General features: G+C 43.6%; 1 protein-coding gene across 1 annotated transcript in view; it reads right to left on the minus strand.

Annotated features, from left to right (window-relative positions):
• The window catches only part of glra3 (glycine receptor, alpha 3), a 179,238-nt gene extending 159,001 nt beyond the window's left edge, over positions 1 to 20,237 (minus strand). The window contains exon 1 of the mRNA XM_052019901.1: positions 20,094 to 20,237. Within this exon, the coding sequence (XP_051875861.1) occupies positions 20,094 to 20,164 (71 nt within the window). The 5' untranslated portion in view covers positions 20,165 to 20,237. The remainder of the gene's footprint in view (positions 1 to 20,093) is intronic.
• Positions 20,238 to 25,285: the final 5,048 nt, after the last annotated feature.

The following is a 25,285-nucleotide window of genomic DNA, read 5'->3' on the forward strand; positions in this document are numbered from 1 at the left end:
AGAGATTTACTCTTTCAATTAAATTGTTATCAATCTCGTTATATTTTCTTAGCATCCTCAGCGAATTTCATGAACCATTAACTATCGTTGTATATGGCAATCTTCAAATGTTTGTCTGAACTGAAAATACCTTCCATTCTTCTGCTCTGGGATGGCTGTTTTTTATCCCTTTGACTGCCCTTGTCCACCTTGACGGTAGAGATCATGGAGTTGGGAGATATTGTCAGACAAGCTGGAGCAAGTTACCCCAAAGATAGGATAGTGTGACATGTAGAGGAAGAGGGTGTGAACATCCACAGATCCCTGAAGGTAGCAGCTTATGGGGGTTAAGAAGGCACATGAGATACTCTTTATTCGCAAGACAAAGAATACAAAAGAACTGTGTAAAACACTATTGGATGACGTTGCTTGGGAGACCCTATTCCCATCCACATCCCCACTCAAGCACACATCCTAACTCCAGGTTATCCTAACCCAATAATGATCAGAAAGAATAAAACAGGTAATGAACATGCACTTACATAGCACCCAGTCCTAATGTCCTTTACATTTGCTGAAGTATTTTTAATATTTATCCCAGAGGAAATGTGCTCCATCATGGACTCTTCCTTTCCCTTTCCAGATCTTTCTGTTTTTTTAAATTTTATTTACAGCGTGGTAACAGGCCCTTCCAGCCCAATGAGTCCGCACCACCCATTTTAAACCCCCAAATTAACCTACCCGTACGTCTTTAGAATGTGGGAGGAAACCGGAGCACCCAGAGGAAACCCATGCAGACATGGGAGAACGTACAAATTCCTTACAGACAGCGACGGGAATCGAACCCCGATCGCTGGCGCTGTAATAGCATTGCGCTAACCACTACGCTACCGTGCCGCCTGATGTCTCAGGGGATAGGTTAGTGACAGATTTCCATTACAAGTCCAGAGATTTGCACAGCTTTCTCGACCATAATTCCTCCTCCCCTGCCTCCTGTAAGGACTTCATTCCATACCAGTTATACTGTCTCTGTCACATCTGTTCCAATGTCAAGCCTTCCACACTAGTGCTTCTGAGATGTCAGTTGCTTATGTGCTACAACAGGCCACAAAACGCAGTTGAGCAGCATTGACGACAACTGTGTATCCCTTCCTGATGAACTTAACGCATTCTCTGCACATTTTGAACAGAAGTGGAAAGGAATGTCACCACCCGCCCTGACAGCCTCCAATGCACCTGTGCCCACGGTCACCACTGCAGACATCAGATCAGTCTTCCGGAGAGTGAACCTGCGGAAAGCATCTGGCCTGGATGGAATCCCTGTCCATGTCCTCAGATCCTGTGCAGATCAGCCAGCAGGGGTATTTGCAAACATTTTTAACATCTCCCAACTTCAATCTGACATCCCCACCTGTTTTAAGAAGACCACTATCATCCCAATACCTGAGAAAAATAGGGTAATGTGCCTTAATGACAACTGTCCGGTGGCTCTGACATCCAGCATCATGAAGTGCTTCAAGAGGCTGGTCATGGCACTCATCAACTCCAGCCTCCCAGACAACCTCGACCCACTGCAATTCGCCTACCGCTGAAACAGGTCTACAGTGGACACCATCTCCCTGGTGCTACACTCATCTCTGGAGCATCTGGACAGTAAAGACTCCTACGTTAGACTATTGTTTATTGACTACAGCTCCACCTTCAATACTATAATTCTGAGCAAACTCATCTCCAAACTCCTAGACCTGGGACTCAACACCTCCCTTTGCAACCAAATCCTTGACTTCCTGACCAACAGACCACAATCAGTGAGGATAGGCAGCAACACCTCCGCCATGATATCCTCAACACCAGTGCCCCACAAGGCTGCGTCCTCAGCCCCCTACTCTACTCCCTGTACACTCATGACTGCATGGCCAGATTCTGCTCTAACTCCATCTACAAGTTTGCAGATGATACCATCATAGTGGGCCAAATCTCAAATAATGATAAGTCAGAGTACAAAAAGGAGATAGAGAGCTTGGAGACATGGGGTCATGACAACAACCTTTCCCTCAATGTCAGCAAAACAAAAGGGCTGGTCATTAGGAAGGGGAGCGGTACATATGCACCTGTCTACATCAATGGTGCTGAGGTCGAGAGGGTTGAAACCTTCAAGTTCCTAGGAGTGAACATCACCTATAGCCTGTCCTGGTCCAACTATGTAGATGCCATGGCCAAGAAAGCTCACCAGACCACTACTTCCTCAAAAGGCTAAAGAAATCTGGCATGTTCCCTTTGGCCCTCACCAATTTTTATAGATGCACAATAGAAAGCATCCTATCTGGATGCGTCATGGCTTGGTGTGGCAACTGCTCTGCCTGAGACCACAAGAAACTGCAGGGAGTTGTAGATGCAGCTCAGCACATCATGAAAACCAGCCTCCCCTCCGTGGACTCTATCTAATAAACTTCTCGCTACCTTGCTAAAGTAGCCAGCATAATCAAAGACTCCACCCACCCTAGACATTCTCTCTTCTCCCTCCTCCCATCGGGCAGAAGATACAAAAGCCTGAAAGCACATACCAGCAGGCTCGAGTACAGCTTCTATCCCGCTGTTATAAGACTATTGAACAGTCCCCCAGTATGATAAGATGGACTCTTGATCTCCCAGGTCTGCTCTGACATTTCCACCAAACTCCCCCTTTCATACAGCACCTTAGACCATAGAACATAGAACACTACGGCACAGTACAGGCCCTTCAGCCCATGATGTTGTGCTGACATTTTATCCTGCTCTAAGATCTATCTAACCCTTCCCTCCCACGTAGCCCCCTATTTTTCTATCATTCATGTGTCTATCTAAGAGCCTCTTAAATTTCCCTAATATAGCCACTCCCATAACCTCTGCTGGCAGTGTGTTCCACGCACCCACCACTCTCTGTGTAAAAAACTTACCCCTGACATCCCCCTTATACCTTCCTCCAATCACCTTAAAATTATGCCCCCTCATGTTAGCCATCGTCACCCTGGCAAAAAGTCTCTGACTGTCCACTCGATCTATGCCTCTTATCATCTTGTATACTTCTATCAAGTCACCTCTCATCCTCTTTCTTGCTAGAGAAAAGTCCCAGCTCGCTCAACCTATCCTCATAAGACATGCTCTCCAATCCAGGCAGCATCCTGGTAAATCTCCTTCCCAAGCAATTGCAGGCGTGGCAATACTTGTCCTTTTCTCTTTTCTCTTCCCACTACCCAGGGATCCAAATACTCCTGATGGAGGGACACAAAACGTCAACTATCCTTTACCTCCACAGATGCCGCTCGACCAGCTGAGTCTTCCAGCAGTTTGTTTTTTGCTCCAGATTCTAACATCTGCAGTCTTGCGTGTATCCAAATACTCCTTCCAGGTGAAGCAGCGATTCACTTGCGCTTCTTTCAACCTAGTCCACTGCATTCACTGTTTACAGGATGGAGTCCTCTACACTGGAGAAACCGAATGTCGACTGTCTGGCCACTTTGCAAAGCAGATCGGTGTACAGGGGTGACCCTGAGCTTTCTGTTGCCTGCCATTTTAATTGCCCAATCCATTCCCATTCTGACCTTCCTGGGACCTCCTGCACTGTTGGAAATGAGGCCCAATGCATCTTTGAGGAACAACATCTCATCTTCCACCTGGGCATGTGGCAGCCTCCTAGACTCAATATTGAATTAAAAAATTTCAGATAGCGCACTTTCTCATTTGTCATGCAAACTGACAAGATCACCCGTCGGTCATCCATCAGTAATAATAACTCTTCCTACTAATGCTGCCAGGTCTGCCGGCACACTTCCTACAGGGCTGACTTGCATTTCACAGTTTTTATGTTCCTTTGTTTGTTTTCTCTCTGACTCCCCTCATGAACTTTCAACCAGATAGGTTCATCAGCAGTTTATCCCCAGGTTGAGTTTATTATCATATGCACAAGTACTGTACATGTATGCACAGGTGCAATGAAAAACTTACTTACAGCAGCATCACAGGCACATAGCGTTAGAGACAACATTCACAAGAAAAACATAAATTATACAAAAACTATACAAGAACACAATTAGAATAAAAAAAAGTCCATTGTAGTGTATAGTGGTCAAAGTGGTCATGGTGTTACCATACTGAGGTAGTGATTCGGGTTGTGCAGGTTGGTTGAAGGGAAGTAACTGTTCTTGAACCCAACGATGTGGCACTTCAGGTCTCTCGTACCTCCTGCCCAATGATATCTGTGAGAAGATGTCATGGCCCAGATAGTGGGGATCTTTTTGAGGCAGCATCTTATGTAGATGCTTTCGATGGTGAGAGGGGATGTGCCCGTGATGTATTGGGCTGAGTCCACTACTCTCTGCAGCTTCTTGCATTCCTGTGCATTCGAATTGCTGCACCAGACCATGATGCAACCAGTCAGGATACTTTTAACAGTAGATCCATAGAAGTTTGTTGGGGTGTTCAGTGACATAGGGTTATAGAATCATACAGCATGGAAACAGGCCCTTCGGTCCAACTCATCTCTGCCGACCAAGATGCCCATCTAGGCTCATCCCGTTTGCTCACATTTCACCCACATCCCTCTAGACTTTTCCTATCCATGCCAAACTTCCTTAATCTTCTAAGAAAGTAGGGATGTTGGCGCGCCTTCCTTGAAATTACATCTGTGTGCTGGGTCCAGGACAAATCATCCAATATGCTAATTCCCAGGAATTTAAAGCTGCTGACCCTCTCTACCACCGATCCACCAACGTAGACTGTTGTATGTTCGCTCTCCTTCCCCATCCTGAAGCCAGTGATCAGTTCTTTAGTTTTACTGACGTTGAGTGAGAGGTTGTTGTTGTGGCACCACTCACCCAGGTGTCCTACCTCGCTCCTGTAGGCATTGACCTAACCATCCTCCCCCTGCTACCTCTGTGGCTTACAGTTAACTTGTTTCTTCTCTTCCCAGTGACGATGAAGGGTTTTCATCCTGAAACACTAACCCTGTTTCTCTCTTCCTCTAACGTTGTCTGACCTGCTGTATATTTCCATTACTTTGATCGGTAAGGTATTGGTACTGGTATTGGTTTATTATTGTCACTTGCACCGAGGTACAGTGAAAAGATTGTCTTACAAACCGATCATACAGGTCAATTCATGACACAGTGCAGTTACATCGTGTTAGTACAAGGTGCATTGATGTAGTACAGGTAAAAACAATAACAGTACAAAGTAAAGTGTCACAGCTACAGAGAAAGTGCAATGCAATAAGATGCAAGGTCACAACAAGGTAGATCATGAGGTCATAGTCCATCTCATTGTATAAGGAAACTGTTCAATAGTGTTCTGACAGTGGGGTAGAAGCTGTCCTTAAGTCTGGTGGTACGTGCCCTCAGGCTCCTGTATCTTCTACCCGATGGAAGAGAAGAGAGAATGAACCGGGTGGGTGGGGTCTTTGATTATACTGGCTGCTTCACTAAGACAACGAGAGGTAAAGACAGAGTCCAAGGAGGGGAGGATGGTGTCTGTGATGCTCTGCAGCTTCTTGCGGTCCTGGGCAGAGCAGTTGCCGTACCAAGCTGTGATACATCCAGATAGGATGCTTTCTATGATGCATCGGTAAAAGTTGGTGAGAGTCAGAGGGGACAAACCAAATTTCTTTAGCCTCCTGAGGAAGTAGAGGCGCTGGTGAGCTTTCTTGGCCGTGGCATCTATGTGATTTGACCAGGAAGGCAAGGTGTGCACAGCAGGATTCCGCAAACACCAAAGTGATAATGACCGGATCACCTGCTTTGTGGCTTGAGGAGTAAATAGTTCCTGACACCAGGAGGAACTCCTTTGCTCTTCATGAAAACAGTACCATTGGATCTTTTCCATCTGCTGAAGAAACAAACAGGTCCTCAGTTCAATGTCTCCCCTGAAAGACAGGGCAACTGAGTGGAAGCGCCACACTGTGGCATCGATATACGTTTTGCTTTCTGATCATTCTGTCTACCTCTGCAGTCTCCTCCAGCCCTATAACCAACTGCAATATCGACTCCTTTCAAACTTTGATCATGATTTTGGATGTCTCCCATATTGTCTCCTGATGGACTGTGCTTCAACTTCCTTTTGCCTTTTAGTTCACCTGTGAAGCACCTTTGGCGTTTTTTTCACTGCAAGTGTGATATTGATGGAAACTGTAGCTGCTATTTTGAAGCCTTTGGACAAAGACATGAATCAACAAACCTCTGCCTCAAAGATCAGGGAACTACCATTCTCTTCACTGGGGCCAATGAACTGTCTCTTAAATTTATCCAATGTTACTGCATGCCGATATATGTACACACCGCGTATTATTATATCTGCATTATGCAGCCAGGCAGTGTAAACTAGTATGTCATAGGATTCATTTCTTTATATACACTGGCATACTCATTAAATAGTATTTTGCAAATCTCTGAGTAATGTTTAAGAGACACAGGAGGTGGAGTTGTTCTTTTGCTGCATAAAAGTAATCAAAAGGAAAGGATTTCTTATTACCGGATGTGGTCAGGAATTTTCTCAGAGAGTCCCCATGAAAGATAAAGCATGATGTGGGAATGTGTGAAGTTATCCATTTTGACAAGAATAGAAATGCAGAATATTTTTTAGATGATGTGAAACTATTAACTGCTGGTGCACGGACAGATCAGGAGTCCTTGCATGAGAAATACGGAATACTACTGTTCATATGGTTTAAGTAATTAGGAAAGCTAATGGCATGTTGGCCTTTACTGCAAGGGGGAAGGAGTACAAAATCAGCGAAACCTTGCTTCAACAGGGCTTTGATGAGGACTGAGTACTTTTTGGTCTCTTTATTTCAGAAAGGATACAATTTGTAATTGGTATATTGCTGTCATATGTACCAAGATGCAGTGATTATGTTGGTTGTTTTCCCGAGGAAAGCAATTTCTTGCAGTCTTGGGCAGAGCAGTTGCCATACCAAGCTGTGTGGTATCTGGGTAGGATGCTTTCTATGGTACATCTGTGGTGTGTCTTTACGACAAGCCTTAAACTGCCCTCTCAATTGAACATTCCCTGCAGCATTTATCTGAAGAGCGGGGGTATCCTTAATGTGTCCTATACAGGCTAACCAGCATTACCAAAGCTAATTACCACTGTAATGCTGAATGTGGGATCTTGCTGTGCATCAATTGGCTGCAGACTTCCATTCGTTAAAACACTGACATCATTTCAAATATATTTCATTAGCCACAAAGCTATGCAAATGGAGCTGTAGAAATGCAGTTCCTTAAATCCAAAAGCAAAATTCTCATCAGATTAATTTCGGCAACATGCTTTGATTGTTATTGTGTGAAATTAATGTGGCAAAGTCCAACACCACAAAATACATGCATGTCTGCCTGGGTCACTTTCCACAAAAGCATTGCTGATAACATTCACCTTCCAGCTCAATGTTATTTGTCACCGCAGCTGCCACAAATTACTCACTGCACTGTGAATCCAGTGGGTTTATTTGCTAATTCTGTGCAGGGACATTATTTTAAGAAGAATCAGCCGCCAGATAAAACGTGTGGCACAAACAGTGATGTTGGTTTATGCTCATCTGTCGCATCTGCATTTTGGCTCCATCGCGTATTCATTTCCTATTATTAAAGTTAATTAGAAATCCAAATCGACCAATATGGTTCTGCTTCAAGGAATGTTCCTGCATAGCAAGCAAATGATGGCTGCAATGAATCAAACGCTACCTTCCAGTATTTTAATTAACATCTCAAGAGGGGATTGTTTTTAAGCATGTAAGGCACTTCTTAAACACAAGAAAGACATAATTTATAAGGTTGCAATCTTGACTCTTCTGTGTTTAGAGTGGTAGTTTCAGAGCGCAGTTATAACACAAACCGATGAATTACTGCTTCATTTGGAGGTGTCGGCTGTGGCTCAGTTGGTAACACACTTGCTTCTGTGGGTTCAAGTCTCACCTGGGTTCCAACACAATACTGAGGGAGTACTATACTGTTGGATTGACGTCCTTCAGTTGAGATATTGAACTGAGTTTACACCTGTCCTTTTAGTTGATAGAACAGACCAAAACCTTCACTATTATCCTGAGCTGGAAATATAATCACTGCTCCTTGGTTTTTGCTATATCAACATCCTGAACTCCCACATTCTTGCATAATTTTTGTATAATTTACGTTTTTCTTTTTGAATGTTGTGTCTCTAAGGCTATGTCCCTGTGGTGCTGCTGCAAATAAGATGAGATATCTTTATTAGTCACATGTACATCGAAATACACAGTGAAATGCATCTTTTTGCGTAGAGTGTTCTGGGGGCAGCCCGCAAGTGTCCCTACGCTTCCGGTGCCAACATAGCATGCCCACAACTTCTTAACCCGTATGTCTTTGGAATGTGGGAGGAAACCGGAACACCTGGAGGAAACCCATGCAGACACGGGGAGAACGTACAAACTCCTTACAGACAGCGGCGGGAATTGAACCCGGGTCACTGACGCTGTAATAGTGTTACACTAACCACTACACTACCATGCCTGCAGTCATTCAAGGTGTAGTTTTTCATTGCATCTTTGTGCATATGACAATAAACTCAACCTGACTTGCCTTTGAAGGACTGGAGTAGTTCAAGAAAGAGGCGCTAATGATACCTCAAGGGCAATTAGGGATGGCAATTAAATGTTAGCCTTGCTGGAAACATCTACAATTATAAAATAGAAATAAAATTAAATGATACAATTCCAATGATGACCAGAAATATTACAGAGACACAAGAGGTTCTGCAGATGCTGAAATCTGGAGAAACACACAAAGTGCTGGAGGAACTCAGCAGGTCAGGCAGCACCTATGGAGGGAAATAAACAGTCGTCGTTTTGGGTGTGTTGACCAATATTCACCCTCAACCAATAATCCAGTCTTTGTCCCACTGGACCTCGAAGGATGCATCACTCAGTTGGTTCACAGTGGGCCAAGGGAAAACTTAAGGGCACACTGCTTGTAAATTGAATAGCACTTGAGGAACAGTGTGTCATGCACTACTGAACAGGTTCAATGTATTTAAGGCATTTGCTTTGCCAGTGCGGAATGAGTGAACAAAATTAAATTGAGGTGGAGGAAAGCTTGGTGGTTGGGGGTGGGATTGGCAGTCAGGTGTGATTCAGGGAAGGGCGAAGGGTGTCAGTAGTTGATGGGTATTCTGGTCAATGGTTAAGGATGATTTTGGTGGCTGGGGTGCAGATTGGTGAGTGTGAAGGTGGAATGGGCAAAGTTTATAAACCTGAGATGGGTGCCAGGTATCGCTGCCAGGTTGGTAGGATCCAAAGGAGAGTCAGTTGTGAGTGTGGTGATATGTGTGTACAATGTGATTAATATTTACTTTGAGTGTAGTCATAGGCACATGTGTGGTGGGAGGGCAGAGGACCTGGGCCCCAATAATCATTAAACATATTAGAGCTCTGTACTAAAGGGGCCGTGCCACAGTCTAGTTCCTAGCACCAGACTGGCACCTGCTCCGTCACATCACAGCAGGATTCTCAGCTGCTGCACAGGAAAGCTTCATCATGACGGGCACTCGGACAGAGGGAATCATGCCTACCCGCTGTAAAATGGCAGAAGCAGCATCCAGACATGAAACAAACACCAGTTTGCATGCTCTGGCTCCGTCAGAGCCTTTGATCAGGTCCACAGAGGACATGCAACTCCCACGATTTCACTGAAGACTTTTTCACTGAGGTGGGACCATGTTGTGTTCATGCCACCACACTATCCAATTTGTGAGAACTCTTGTGTATTTGACAACTCTGTAACTGCACTGCTGCAGTCCAAAGGTAAATAATTGGCTGTAAAATGTTTTTGCAATCACAAGAAACTGCAGAGAGTTGTGGACACAGCTCAGCACATCCAGGAAACCAGCCTCCCCTCCGTGGACTCTGTCTATATTTTTCTCAGTAAAGCAGCCAGCATAATCAAAGACCCCACCCATCCCGGACATTCTCTCTTCTCCCCTCTCCCATTGGGCAGAAGATACAAAAGCCTCAAAGCATGTACCACCAGGCTCAAGGACAGCTTCTACCCTGCTGTTATAAGACTATTGAACAGTTCCCTAGCACAAAAAGATGACTCTTGACTTCATAATCTACCTCGTTATGACCTTGCACCTTATTGTCTGCCTGCGCTGCACTTTCTCTGTTGCTGTTACACTTTATTCTGTGTTCTGTTATTATTTTACCTTGTACTACCTCAAAGCACTATGTAATGAATTGATGTGTATGAACAGTATGCAAGACAAGTTTTTCACTGTACCGCGGTACAAGTGACAATAATAAACCAATTCGTATCCCAATTCCAATTCCATATCTACCCTGCCATATTCTGCAAGAATTTCAATTAACTGAGTATGGGTAGTAGAGTACAGATGGGTAGTTGATAGTCAATACAAACGTGGTGGGCCGAAGGGCCTGCTTCTGTGCTGACTCTGTTGGCATGCTGAGGGGCCAGATGTGAAGTGCATGTCAAGACACACTGAATTGCCAAGCTATTCTCTGTAATTTCCAGATCAACATTCCTTTGGCTCAAGTGGGGAATGCCCACACTGAGTCCGTGTGTAGCATATTATTTTGTCCATGAAATCCATCGCACTTCTCTCATGTTCCTCAGAATTCCCTGAGAGCGATCCAGGTATGACCTGCCCCGTGAATACACAATGTAGATTGGCTCTGCTTGAATCCTATTTCTCCAGGTAGTTTGATAAGTTCATTGCTATGCATTGATTGTCCCGTGATTTCATGAAATCTAGCTAACAACAAGTGGGCATGACAGACACCCTGGCTGGAACACACTATAACCCATATCCTGTTTTTGACAGCTGTGGAAAAGAAGTGGCCGCCTCAATCAGTTGAATATCTCATTGAACTATTAAATAATTTTATTTAAATAATAACTTGCATGTTAATTCCCATCATATCACAGTAGGCATGCAAAAGGACTGCTTCCTAAGCTATTTGCTTTGTATGAGAAGTTAAACTGTCCACAAATTGAGTTGCTTCTCCAAATGTACAGAAATCTTCAAGCATTTAGCAATGTGTTGCTTTAGTACAAAATGCTCATAAACACAAACACACGCACACACACACACACACACACACACACACACACACACACACACACACACACACACAACCTCTTCCACACAGAAAGGCAAGCATACGGAGATAAAAATAAACATCTCACAAACTGACCACTTAGAACTGCAACAGATGCACATTGATCACTTGCACACATAAATATACAGAGAATGTTTGCTTTCAACAGGTCAAACAGCATATGTACAGACAGGAACAGTTTTCCAGCATTTTCTATTTTTATTTCAGAATTCCAGCATGTGCAGTTTTTATTTGCTTTTCCTTTGCTGCTTTGATATCCTTGTACCACATCATGTCACCCAGAACATCATTGCTCAAACCACTGTCTCACAGAAACATGTCACACTATTTGGCTTCCACTTGATGTATCATACTGTGACTATAATGGCAGTGCTGTATCGATACACGTTAGTTCACAGCACATGGCAAAACTATGCTGTACAATCTTCTATTGTGTTATAGAATCACGTCAGCAGTTCCATCCATCATCTTTGTTCTGTTTCCAAATACAATCCTCAATATCAACATGATGTATGGTTGTGTTGTTAAATGAAATATTTTCTCCATTAGTTTCTTATGCTTGTGTTAAGTATCACTATATCAGTGAACTTCATTTCATTTTTTATATGTTCCACTGTATGATTTCTGACCACATTAAAGTGGCATCACTTTCTTGACACTCATGCACACACATTCATAACATGCACATCCATGTACAAGATGCAAACATACATCAATACTAGACACACTCTCACTACATTTTACATATACATTTGTACCACCGTATTAAATATGTACAGGTTATTACTGTATATGTCCATGTATTTGTGAATGCCGCTCTTAATGTGCTTAACAGTTATTCAGGGCCCAGTGCATCTGTTCCCTCCATCTCTAAATTTGCCAATGTCTACACACAGAGCAAACGTTCATCACAGACAAAGTCTCTTCCCTTCATCACTTGTAGCACACATCACACACACACACACACACACACACACACACACACACACACACACACACACACACACACACACACACACACACACACATCACCATAACACACTCACCTCTCAAGGACTGACTCACCCCATTCACACAGCACAGTCAGTTCACACACATGCATACTTACATGTACACATATGCAAACTCACACACAGTCACAGACAAAACATATGCAGACACATGCACACACCTATGCACTCATACTGACCATATAAGCAGATACACACACATCTACACAGACACACACACAGAAACACACACAGACACAGACACAGACACACACACACACACACACACACACACAAAACCTCTCCCACACAAAAAGACAAGCATACCTAGATAAATATAACCCTCACAAACTGACCACCGAGGCCTGCAGCACATGCACATTGATCACTTGCACACATAAATATCACACATACCTTTTCACTATATCCAGACAAACTTACTATACATTGCACATGCACAAGATGAACACAAAAACATGCATAAGCAACAATATTCACCACAATTGTACTTATTGTGGGTCAACCGTCATGATCATACATTATTTAATTGGGTGCTTAACCACCATCCTGACCCCCTATGCTCAGAGTACAGATTGTTTACCTTGCTAGATTACAGGTCAGAAATTGGATCCTGTTTCACTCCTTTATTTAGAAGGGATATAAAGTGGTCAAATATGTGAGCTATAACATACATCCTAAGGATGCCAGCAGCATATCTGACAACATACTGCATGATACTGAGACACACTGGACAGCTGTCTTGGACAAGCATTGGGTCACTTGCTAGAGGAGTTGGGCATCTGTTGAGATACTCAGCTGTAAAACACTGCTGAGTGAACAATCTGCTCAGATTTTCCAATGATCGCTGCTCCTTAACCACAGCAAAAGTTGGGGCATTTTAATGTTTGTTTTAACTTAGATAAGCAGGGTGGAAGAATAGTACTGGTTCCATCACCAGAGCACTTCAAAGGACCACTGCTGGCCAGGAATCGCACCAACACTCATCACCCTTGGACTCTTCCTGAGCTCTCCAAGAGCCGCAGTCAACAAGGCAACCATCCCAGTTTGGCAAAAAAAAAAAGCAGAACATTCTGGCAGAGCTCAGCAGGTCAGGTAGCATCTGTGGAAAGAGAATCAAATGAAGTATTTTTTACCCAGAGAGCCAGAGAGTGGCTGGGGCTTGGAATGCGCTGCCTGGAGCAGTGGTGGAGGCAGGTACATTGGTCAAATTCAAGAGATTACTAGATAAGCATTTGGAGGAATTTAAAATAGAGGGATATGTGGGAGGAAGGGGTTAGATAGCCTTAGGCGAGGTTTAAAGGTCGGCACAACATTGTGGGCCAAAGGGCCTGTATTGTGCTGTACTGTTCTATGTTCTATGTTCTATGTTTCAGGTCCCAGTCGAGCCCTTACCAGTCTGGAGACCCGTTACTGAACATCTGACTGGTGGCTGCAACGTGAAACACATATGGAGATGAGATCCAAAGCCCAATTTCGGATGAGTTTCACTTTGTTTGCTCTCCGTTCCATGCTTGAAAGTTATCTCGCACAACCTTTGGCCCTGGACTATATGCAGTGTCTTTTCTTATCCGATCTGCTGCAAGAAATCCACAGGAAGAATTCACACCCAAAGTCCAGGTAGAAAGCACCACCATCATTCGAAAGCAAGAACATCCCACAAAGAAAAATGAATAAATTAAATTAATTTCACTTATTCATTAGTATCTAAGCCAACATGCCTCATTCAACACATATACTGACACAAAGTGGTCGACATGTTGAAGGAGACACAAGAAATTCTGCTGGAATCTGGAGCAATAAATAAAAAGTGCTGGAGGAACCCAGCAGGTCAGGCAGCATCCGTGGAGGGAAATAAACAGTCCACGTTTCGGGCCGAGACCCTTCATCAGGACTGGAAAGGAAGAGGGAAGAAGTCAGAATAAGAAGGTGGGGGGAGGAGGAGGAGCACACACAGGCAGGTATGTTGGCTCAGATACTAACAAAACCAACTAATGTAGAGTCATGAGAGATATCGGGTTTAATTGGCAAAATGTGTTTGGTGTCCTGGATGGATGATGGGTGGCTTTTCATTGAATATAAAATACTTGTGGGTTTGAATAAGGTAAATGCAGGCATGATTTTTCTACTGGCTGGAGTGTCTAGAACCAGGGTTCAGGGGCTCAGAATAAGGGATGTCATTGAGAAGACAAGAGATTTTTTCATCCAGAGAGCAGTGAATCTTTGGAATTCTCAACCCAAGAGGGCAGTGGAGGCTCAGTCACAGAAGTGTATTCAAGGTACAGATGGAGAGACTATTGGATATTAAGGGAATCAAGAGACATTTGTTTAGTGCAGGAAAATGATGCTGAGGTAAAAGATCCAGTGTGACTTTATTGAACAGAAGCGAAGAAGGGCCAAATGGCCTATTCCTGCTTTCATTTCTTACTTATTAAGTGTTCATGATAAAATCTGAAGGAGGGGTTAATTATAAAACAGGTAGATTTTATTCACCGTTTATTACTACGGTGGAGAATAGGCAAGGAGCAGAGAGTAACAAACCTCTGACTATTTTAATGGCTTTAATGTGCATCGGCAGCATAAGCATCAGATGTGGTGCTCATCGATTAGTGGAGGACTATTCAAAGTGTTGATGCAACAGCAGTGAACAAAACATGGCACTGGGTCACTGAGTGCCTCATTTGTGTGGGTGCTGCTCATCGCCACAACCATGGGCTGGGTTATTCTCCCAGCTGTAATGTGTAACTTGGATCCAATGATATAAAATGGATATGAGACATAAATTAGGTGAATGTGCACTCTGCATGCTCTGCCCATCTGTAATAACTCAGTGTAGCTTTATCAATGATTTCTAAAGAGATTGCTGGAGGCAGCTTTGCCAACAGAAAATGTTATGACTTGAATTTTTATGAAGCTTAGAAGAATGGCTGTCCTGAGCCCATAATAGAACTTTAGCCAGTTTTCTTCTCAAAACCAATATCTGTCATTTAACCCTCACCCATCCAGCAGTACCATCCTCAGCCAGGTCCTTAGTTTGGTCAGCTCTTATGACAGCTGGCTGATTTTGCACCCTCTCTATTTGCCAAGCTACCACAGAGTGAAGCTTTGAACCCTGCAACCAAATCCTGGACTTCAAAATATCTCAAGCTTCAAAGTGATAGTTACAGTGTCTGCCAGCCAACCACTTGTTGTTGCCTCCTGTAAGAATCTCCACACCGCACACCCCTCCTCACCCTCCTCATTAATCAGTGCACTCAAAGTATGGAGTGTAAAGGCAGGTTAATGTGTACAACCTCAACTCATCTGACTGCTTTAAAGGATATCTGCTGAGGTCTGAACACAAGTTATGATTGTAGCTAAGCATTTCCTTGCAGTTCTTCTGGCTCCATTGCCACAATATCACAGAACGCGTGACAAAGAAACAGAAATCTTTATTTCTATTAATGAATAAAACCTTCAATTTATTTAAGGATTAAGGGAATTCCCAATACAGTGCAGTCGGCAATTTCTCCCTTCAGCCTGAGCTGGATTTTTGTCTTCAGCATATCCTCTCCTCATTACCCAGAAACTGGTACATGGTACCGGTTGAGTGTGCATTGAGTGTGCAGTCTTCCCACTAAATGGCAGCTATGTTAGTTAAACAAGCTGCAGCAGACATCCTAAGCCAGCAGCAATGCCAGGAAGTTTACAAGTTAAACTGTGCATTTTTGAAAGTGCATTGTATTAACTTCAATAAATGCTTCTTCTCGCTGAAATCAACCTTCAGTTTTCACAACAATTTTCAGTGATTTTATTATGCATCAATTTATTTCAAACTGGTTCAGCTATACAGAGAATGCATTCATCAAACCAACCCAAGGCTGGAATTTAATTAGTATGAATGGCAGAAGGGAAACATGAAGACCAAGTTCCCCCACAATATATATTGTGGGCGAGATTTTATGTTTTTGGTTGAAATGCATTGGAAACGCTTACACAAAACACATCCGATGCATCACTTCTCACTGTTTACAAAGGGAAGAGATGGGTGAATTTCAGCCTTCCATTCACATTTAACACTTTCTTCGATGGTGAGCTGTCATCAGGCAGATCATCAGGCAGAGCACTAAACAGAAATATACAGAAAGGTGTGCAATCAGCAGGGACTTCACCTAGGATCACATCTCGTTATTTCCTCCTGGCTCAGAACAGAATGCATAAAAACGTCCACAGGTACTCATTCCTCACCTCTATCCAAGCACAGGATAGCCACAGTTAGAAGCTACAGACAGGTAAAATACAGGGAACTGCAATAAATAAATTTAAAGACAGGGTTTTTATGCAAAAATAATTGCTCAAGTCATCTTGAAGGACATGATATTTTTTAAAATGTTTTCACCATTTGATGATATGATCTTCACCCTACTCCTACTTGGTTTGCAGGTGCAACAAGATATCAAGAAGTCAAATGGAATGTTAACCTTCATTGCGAGAGGGATTGAACTTAAGAGCAGGGGGGTTATGCTGCAACTGTACAGGGTACTGGTGAGACCGCACCTGGAGTACTGCATGCAGTTCTGGTCTTGTTACTTGAGAAAAGATATACTGGCTTTGGAGGCAGTGCAGAGAAGGTTCACTCGGTTAATTCTGGAGATGAGGGGCTTAGCCTATGAGGAGACATTGAGCCACCTAGGCCTATACTCACTAGAATTCAGAAGAATGAGAGGGGATCTTACAGAAACATTTAAAATTATGAAAGGGATAGAAAAGATAGAGGCAGGAAAGTTGTTTCCACTTGTAGCTGAGACTATAACTAGTGGAACAAAGGACTGCAGATGCTGGAATCTAGATGAAAAACACTCTGATGCTAGAGGAACTCAGCAGGCAAGGCAGCATCCGTGGAGAAAAGCAGGCGGTCAACGTTTCGGGTCAGGACCCTTTTTCAGGACTGACCCAAGCCGAAACGTTGGCCGCCTGCTTTTCTCCATGGATGCTGCCTGGCCTGCTGAGTTTCTCCAGCATCATCGTGTTTTTCATCTAGATTCCAGCATCCGCAGTTTCTCTACTATAACCAGGGGACACAGCCTCAAGATTTGGGAGAATAGATTTAGGATGGAGATGAGGAAGAACTGCTTTTCCCAGAGAGTAATGAATCTGTGGAACTCTCTACCCAGGGAAGCAGTGGAGGCTACCTCAATAAATCTATTTAAGACGCAGTTAGATAGATTTTTGCATAGTAGGAGAATTAAGGGCTATGGGGAAAAGGCAGATAGGTGGAGCTGAGTCCACGGCCAGATCAGCCATGATCTTATTGAATGGCAGAGCAGGCTCGATGGACCAGATGGCCTACTCCTGCTCCTATTTTTTATGTACAGCATACGTTCAGCTGGGGATTATAAAACCAAGTGCAGCAACATTATCAAATGAGCCAGCAAATGATGCAGTGTAGAAGGAGTGCACTCGGCCCATGGAGGCTGTGCTGGCTCTTTGGATGAGAAAACTGGTGTTGCTCCTGCTCATTACCCATAACTTCGCATTCTTCCTATTGAAATATCCCTCCAATTCCCTTTCGTTAACTGAAGTGTTCCCACCATCCTTTCAAGGCATTGCATGCCAGATCAAAAAGGATGGCTTTATACAAAATCAGATTCTCCGAACCAAATAGAAATAAATTTAAATGAAACTTTGGAGGATTTTGAAACCTCCCTCCTCCACACTTCCATCTATACTCTCCCTCCCTCCCTCCCTCCCTCCCTCCGCACCTCCCTCCCTCCACTCGATATGCTAATTTTTGCCAAAATTATAATAAACAAGAAAAATACTGCACATTACATCATCACCACTACAAAATTTCTCTTTGACATTTGATCCCTAATCCAGTGTTAGTAAACATTTGGTCTCCAAATACAATATTTAATGTCAGTCCCAGTATCTTTTGTGGGCACATGCAGCAATCAACGTCTTTCAGTGCACACTGATGTTGTACCATCCTTCTTTCATCCTCTTCAGTGTGTACCTTAAGGCATTCCAAAAGAACCATAAGTAGCACGGTAACTTAGAAAAATGCCTGAGGGGGAAATGTTTTGCTGGACTGTGAGGAAAGACCACAGGGGTGAGGAAGATCTGGCAGGTTTTGCAGAAAGCTGGCATAGGCACAATGAGTCAAATGCATGTGATGTAAATACACTACATCTGTGCTCTGGGTTAAGTTCAGTGCCTCAATCTAAATGTTGCTCAAAATAGCTTCTGTGAGAAATTGAAGTAAATCAATTTAACGTCTGCTATTGATGGACACTCTTATGACATGATTGACGTCTACATATTTGTTTCCAGATCAAGAAGGCCGTTATGCTCACGACCCACTTACAAGATTGGCACAATTGGACTACACAGGTAAAACCATTCAACACCCGTGTAATATGTTATTTATGAAGGCGCCGGCACCTTAGTCAATGTATTTCAGATCTACCATCAAGGGAATTCAAATAACAGGAGAGTTGTCTGTGTAGGCTACGGCAATACTTTTAGTCTCAAAGGTGTTGTAAGGTTATGAAACGACTGCCACAACATTAAATGGACAAACACCTGAGCCATAGAAACATGCCAGAAGAGCAAATGCGAGCAATCTTCATAAAGCACGGTAAATAACAGCAATAGTTCTGAATGATCTTTTCTCTTATCCAACCTTTAATCTTTCCTAATGTGCTTGGCCAACAGTAAATCTATTTCCGCTGCAATCGTTTCCCCTCTTCTTGAGTAAGTTAGGACATTTATTTTGAATGGTTCGATTATCAGAAAACATTCACAACTTGCACATTAAAATGTATTTAACAGCGCAGATTACAATTCCTGCCCTTTCATAAATCACACACATATGCAAAAGATTTTTCGTTTTACAAAGCACATTCGGGGGACATGGTTTGGAAGGATCTACCGAACCCATGGAACGAACGATCCTTTTCTGGTTCGTCAGTCAGACCTATGTCAAATAGATTTCAATTCGTCTGCAAGCTGAACGCCACTATTCAATACAAAATCCTCTGAATTAATAGCTGTTGTTTCTAGTTATCCGCGCGTGCCAACCAAGGTCTGAGGTATTTTCTGTGATTGTAATACAGAACGTAGAAATTAAGGCCATTTTTTTGGTCGGTGAAATTAACTCACTGGCCACTAGCTGGTGCACAGCGAGAGGCAAGTTACTACAACTGTGTAAAAAACAGGATCATCGACAGATAAATCTAAACGATGTTTCTGCACTATATATAAAAGCAAACAACCGGGCGCTTGTTAGTAGGTATAACATTTCCTGATCGTTATTTTCTAAAGGGGAGGGGGTATTCTTTTTGCAGTTCTGTTGAACGTTCTGCCTTGAATCAATGCAGAGTCCTACTTTTAGAAAGATGGTTGGTATTGTAACTACGTTGATATTCGCAATCGCAGATGCTTGCTAGGTCACTGCCGAGATTAACTACACTCGAAAAATGAGACCAATTCCAAGTGCAGTGACTCTGAAGCGCTCACTGCGTGTATCCTCCTGTTGCATCAACCTGTGGCTCTGAATTGAACATCGATTCCCGAACGAATTACTCGCAGGGCGCATGTTTGATTTTGGCTTTCTGTTACTCCTGTTTTCTACATTATTTTACCGGCAGCAAATACGTATACGAAGCAAAAAAAAAGCTTAAGGGATAACAGTAAATAAGTCTGATAAATCTGCTAGTTGCTTGACAAAAATACCGCATATTTCATGTTTCATTGGTCGCTTCTGCAAATGAAAGCAGTGACAAGTCGGCACAACTTCGAACACCTCTTAAAAAACACTGCCTTTAAATCCTGATATCTTTTCTTAACGTCGGACACGATGCCCAGGATCACTGCTTCAAACAACAAGCTGCATAAACAGCATCTCAACATCCCAAGCCGAGAGGTCCAGGGACGAGGAACCTTCTCAAACATAAACTAACCTGTTCTCCAAAGTAACTTGTTCTTACCTGAGGAACACCGCTACTCCCCAGAGATAAACCCACAAAGCAGCTACCGAGTGACATTTGCCTTCGATCATATTGCCTTTATGTTAAAGTCCCCGTCGAGAATTGCACCTCAAAATGAGTTCTTCTCACTGGTTTGGATGTCCTAGTCTCCAGGACCATGGATAGCGCACTTAACTAAACTGTATGATATTTTCCCTTTTTCCTTCTATTTTGCATTCAAAATGTGTCTTTATAAATCTTTTTTTAAATTCCTTCTCCTGATAGCTACAGGTCCCAGGATCACCTTATGAAAGTCAAGGGCATTGTCGAGATGCTGCGACTGGATCCATCGCACCCTCCGACCGCTGGCTTCTCAGGCAACATATTCCGCCCAGCAGAGGTGCGAGCGCAACCAAACCTCACGCCGCTAGGTGGGCGGGGCGCTGAAGCCGTGACAGACGGCGGGCTTGACCGCTCGCCGTGCGGGCCGCGGCGTCACGGGCAAATCAGAAATCGCGTAGAGGAGGCGGGCCTCCAGTGCTAGCAGTTTTCTTTAGCCTGGCAATCTGCCCCGGGGAATTGATGGACAGGAGTGACAGATTGACAAGGCATGCAGCACCATCGGCGCGGAATCTGAGAAGCGGTTTTATTTTGATTATTTGCAATTTTTCTTTACGGCAATGAACTATTCCTCTAACTGTGCATTTTAGATATTAAAACAACTACCAAAATACGAGACATTGCAAATTTTGGCGCATCCCTCAATTTCTTGTGAACGCAGAGTTTATTTCTCCAAATCTGCTTCTAAACCTGTGGAGGCGTACAGAACGTAAAATGCACTGAAGGCATGGCATTTCCTTATTTTTTTAATAGTTGGGCAACAGTTGGGACAAGGTATCTTCGCTGAATGCCAAGCGGCTGAGAGGCACCCTCATAAATACCGGCGCCCGTCTTTTGTTTTATTTGTTTCATTTGAGCAGGGATTGGTTGCACGATAGGATAGCATTTAGTACCACAATATCTGTTGCAACTGTAGCTTGCCTGGCGGCGCTCAGTTTTGATTTGTCCACGTGTGCAACGCTTCGGAAAGTTAGCTTCAGAGATTAATACTATTTCTTGGGCTACTTATCAGTTCACCGAGCAGACATTTGATTCTGCAAAGATGCTCCAAAATCTTTAACTGCGTGTAGTATTCTTTTTATTCATATGGCACATATATTACCGCCTAAGGGTGGTTTTGTCGCTGAATTATCGCAGTTGTATTCCGTACGGATTTAACTCGCAATTGACTTTGTTTAATAATTTAACTTTTTTCTAATATTATTCATGAAAATCCTTAAGTGCGGCTTGTTGTTGGCAAGCATTTCATTGCAATATGCCTGATTTAACGGAAAACTTCCACATCCTGTTAGGATCAAATACAATTCCCTCTACGAAATTCGGGAACTGAGACGAAACCCCACGCCCCTCCCCCGGTCATGACCTTGCAATGCTGAACAAGCCACTGATGGCTGAATGTGGATTCCAGGATATTGCGCGGGATGAAGTGAAGCCATTCAGATTTTTTTTTAAATGACCAAACTATTGCTGTTCTGCGAGACTGAGTGCACCGTGAACGATATCACGCATTTTATCCCCCGCAAACGCTCAAGTGTATTAATACCTCGAAGGTTGTGTGAGTAAGATGGACAGTGGCTCACAAGCAGAGGCGCCGAGCTACCTGCGCCATCCCCGGTAGACTGCGACCGCTCGACCTGTTGCATTTTTCAACAGACATTTGCATTGGAGCAAAATGGTACTAGCATGAGATCAGATATGAGATTGGACATATAAAACCTCAGAGTACCTGTGTGAGTCGAACTCTGGCTCTACCCGTCTGTGTTTAGTGTCTATTCAATGTGCCGACGAAAGGTCATTGATTTGAAATGTTAATCTTTTGTTCCCCTTTCCCTACAGACGCTCCGTGATCTGCCAGGTATTTCAAGCAAAATAAATTGGCTTCAGATCTTGGAAATGTGTGTTCACTGTTTTTGTAGAAGTATCCTATCATCCAAGATAAGGGTTGGGTGACGAGTGATAAAAGGAAATTGATAGAAGTTAGTCATCCAGTTATACAGCATGAAAACAGGGCCTTTGATTCAATGTGTCCATGTCAACCAAGATGCCTTCTTGAGCTAGCTTTATTGGTCAGCATTTGGCCCATATCCCTCTAGGCCTTTTCTATCCACCTACCCGTTGAAACGTCCTTTAAACTTGTAATTTTAATCACCACCACCCCACCCCCGTACCACTTCCTCTTTCAGCTTGTTCCATATACCCACCACCCACTGTGTGAAAAAAGTTTTTAAAACTTAAAAAAACTTTATTTATACAGCATGGTAACAGGCCCTACTGGCCCAATAAACTCGCGCCGTCCAATCACACCCATGTTAACCTACTGACCCGTATGTCTTTGGAATGTGGGAGGAAACCAGAGCACCCGGAGGAAACCGATGTAGTCACAGGGAGAACATACAAACTCCTAACAGACAGTGGCCAGAATTGAACCTCGATCGCTGGTGCTGTAATATCGTTACGCTAACCGCTACACTACTGTGGCTCATCAGAACTTCTTTAAATCTTTTCCCCCTCACCTTAAACTTGTGCCTTAGACTCCCCTACCCTGAAAACAAAGACTGGAACAATCCATCTTATCCTTACTGCCATGACCTTATAAAGCTTGACAAGGTCACCCCTCAGATTCCTTCATCCTGAGTTTGTGGAACAAGTCCAAATTGCATTGGCTATTCTGCTTACCGGATCTCACTTTTCGAAGCTGCTGTTAGTCTTCATTAAATTGCCCCTCCTCAACCAAAGCAACATTATTTCTTCTTCAAAGAGCAAAACTCTGCAGAAGATGGAAATGTGAGATGAAGATGGGAAAAGCGTTAAATAAAATTGTAGGAGCACTGCACAGTAATGTAATGGTTAGCATAACGCTATTACAGCGCCAGCGACCTGGGTTCAATTCCGGCCACTGTCTGTAAGGAGTTTGTACGTTCTTCCCGTGTCTGCCTGGGTTTCCTCCGGGTGCTCGGTTTCCTCCCACATTCCAAAGACGTACGGGTTAGGAAGTTGTGGGCATGCTGTGTTGGCACCAGAAGAGTGGCGACACTTGCGGGCTGCCCCCAGCACATTCTCAGTGATACAAAAAGACACGTTTCACTGTGTGTTTTGATGTATATGTGACTAATAAATAAGATACCTTTATTAGTTACGTGTACATCGAAACACACAGTGAAATGCATCTTTTTTGAGTTGAGTGTTCTGGGTGCAGCCCGCAAGTGTAGCTACGCTTCCAGCGCCAACATAGCATGGCCACAACTTCCTAACCCGTACATCTTTCAAATGTGGGAGGAAACCAGAGCACCTGGAGGAAACCCACACAGACACAGGGAGAACATACAAACTCCTTATAGACAGCGGCCGGAATCGAACCCCAGTCGCTGGCGCTGTAATAGCGTTACACTAACCACTACACTACCGTGCCTGCCATAAACAACAGCAGCCACCTGTATAAGAGGGAGGTGAATTCAGAACCTCAACCATCCTGGGCAGTCAGTGAGTTAAGAAATAAATGTAAAATAAAAACAAAGTTGAAAATGCCCAACAGTTCAGGCAGCATCTGCAGAAAAAGAAGCAGAGTAAACATCAGATTTCAAAAATAGGCATATTTAAACAAGGAAATAGGAGCAGGAATAGTCCACTCGGCCCCTCAAGCCTGCCCCACTATTCAATACGATCATGGCTTATCTCCCCTCGTCCTCATCTCCTCTTCTGTGCTAGTTCCCCATAGACCTGAATTCTCTTAACTTGCCCAAACTTGTTAAAAACCTCCAGTGATGTTGCCTTCATAATCCTCTGGGCTGGAAAAATTACAGAGATTCACCACCCTCTGTGAGAAGAAACTTGCAGCAAAATGGAGACACAAGAGAGATTGCAGATGCTGGCAATCTGGAGCAACCCGGTATTGGTATTGGTATTGGTTTATTATTGTCACTTGTACCGAGGTACAGTGAAAAACTTGTCTTACAAACCGATCATACAGGTCAATTCATTACACAGTGCAGTTACATTAAGTTAGTACAGGGTGCATTGATGTAGTACAGGTAAAAATAACAGTAACAGTACAGAGTAAAGTGTCACAGCTACAGTGAAAGTGCAGTGCAATAAGGTGCAAGGTCACCACAAGATAGATGGTGAGGTCATGAGGTCATAGGTCATAGTCCATCTCATTGTATAAGGGAACTGTTCAATAGTCTTATCACTGTGGGGTAGAAGCTGTCCTTAAGTCTGGTGGTACGTGCCCTCAGGCTCCTGTATCTTCTACCCGATGGAAGAGGAGAGAAGAGAGAATGTTCCAGGTGGGTGGGGCCTTTGATTATGCTGGCTGCTACACCAAGACAACAAGAGGTAAAGACAGAGTCCAAGGAGGGGAGACTGGTGTCTGTAATGTGCTGGGCTGTGTCCACAACTCTCTGCAGCTTATTGCGGTCTTGGGCAGAGCATTTGCCACACCAAGCTGTGATACATCCTGATAGGATGCTCTCTATGGTGCATTGGTAAAAGTTGGTGAGAGTCAAAGGGGACAAACCAAATTTCTTTAGCCTCCTGAAGAAGTAGAGGTGCTGGTGAGCTTTCTTGGCCATGGCATCCACGTGGTTTGTCCAGGACAGGTTGTTGGTGATGTTCACTCCCAGGAACTTGAAGCTGTCAACCCTCTCGACCTCAGCACCATTGATGTAGACAGGTGCATGTACACCACCCCCTTTCCTGAAGTCAATGACCAGCTCTTTAGTTTTGTTGACATTGAGGGAAAGGTTGCTGTCATGACACCATTCCACTGAGCTCTCTATCTCCTTCCTGTACTCCGACTCATCAATGTTTGAGATACGGCCTACAATGGTGGTATCATCTGCAAACTTGTAGATGGAGTTAGAGCAGAAGCTGGCCACACAGTCATGAGTGTATAGGGACACTCATGAAAACCCACATGAAATGCTGGAGGAACTCAGCAGGTCAGGCAGCATCTATGGAGGGAAGTGAACAGTTCGATGTTTTGGGCCGAGACCCTTCATCAGGACTCAAATGATGAAGGGTCTGGACCAGAAAAGTTGACTTATTTTTCAGATGAGGGATGCATTACGAAGTTTCAACTAGTACTAGCCAGTATG

This window comes from Pristis pectinata, chromosome 7, assembly GCF_009764475.1.
Source record: "Pristis pectinata isolate sPriPec2 chromosome 7, sPriPec2.1.pri, whole genome shotgun sequence".
Lineage (NCBI taxonomy): Eukaryota > Metazoa > Chordata > Chondrichthyes > Rhinopristiformes > Pristidae > Pristis > Pristis pectinata.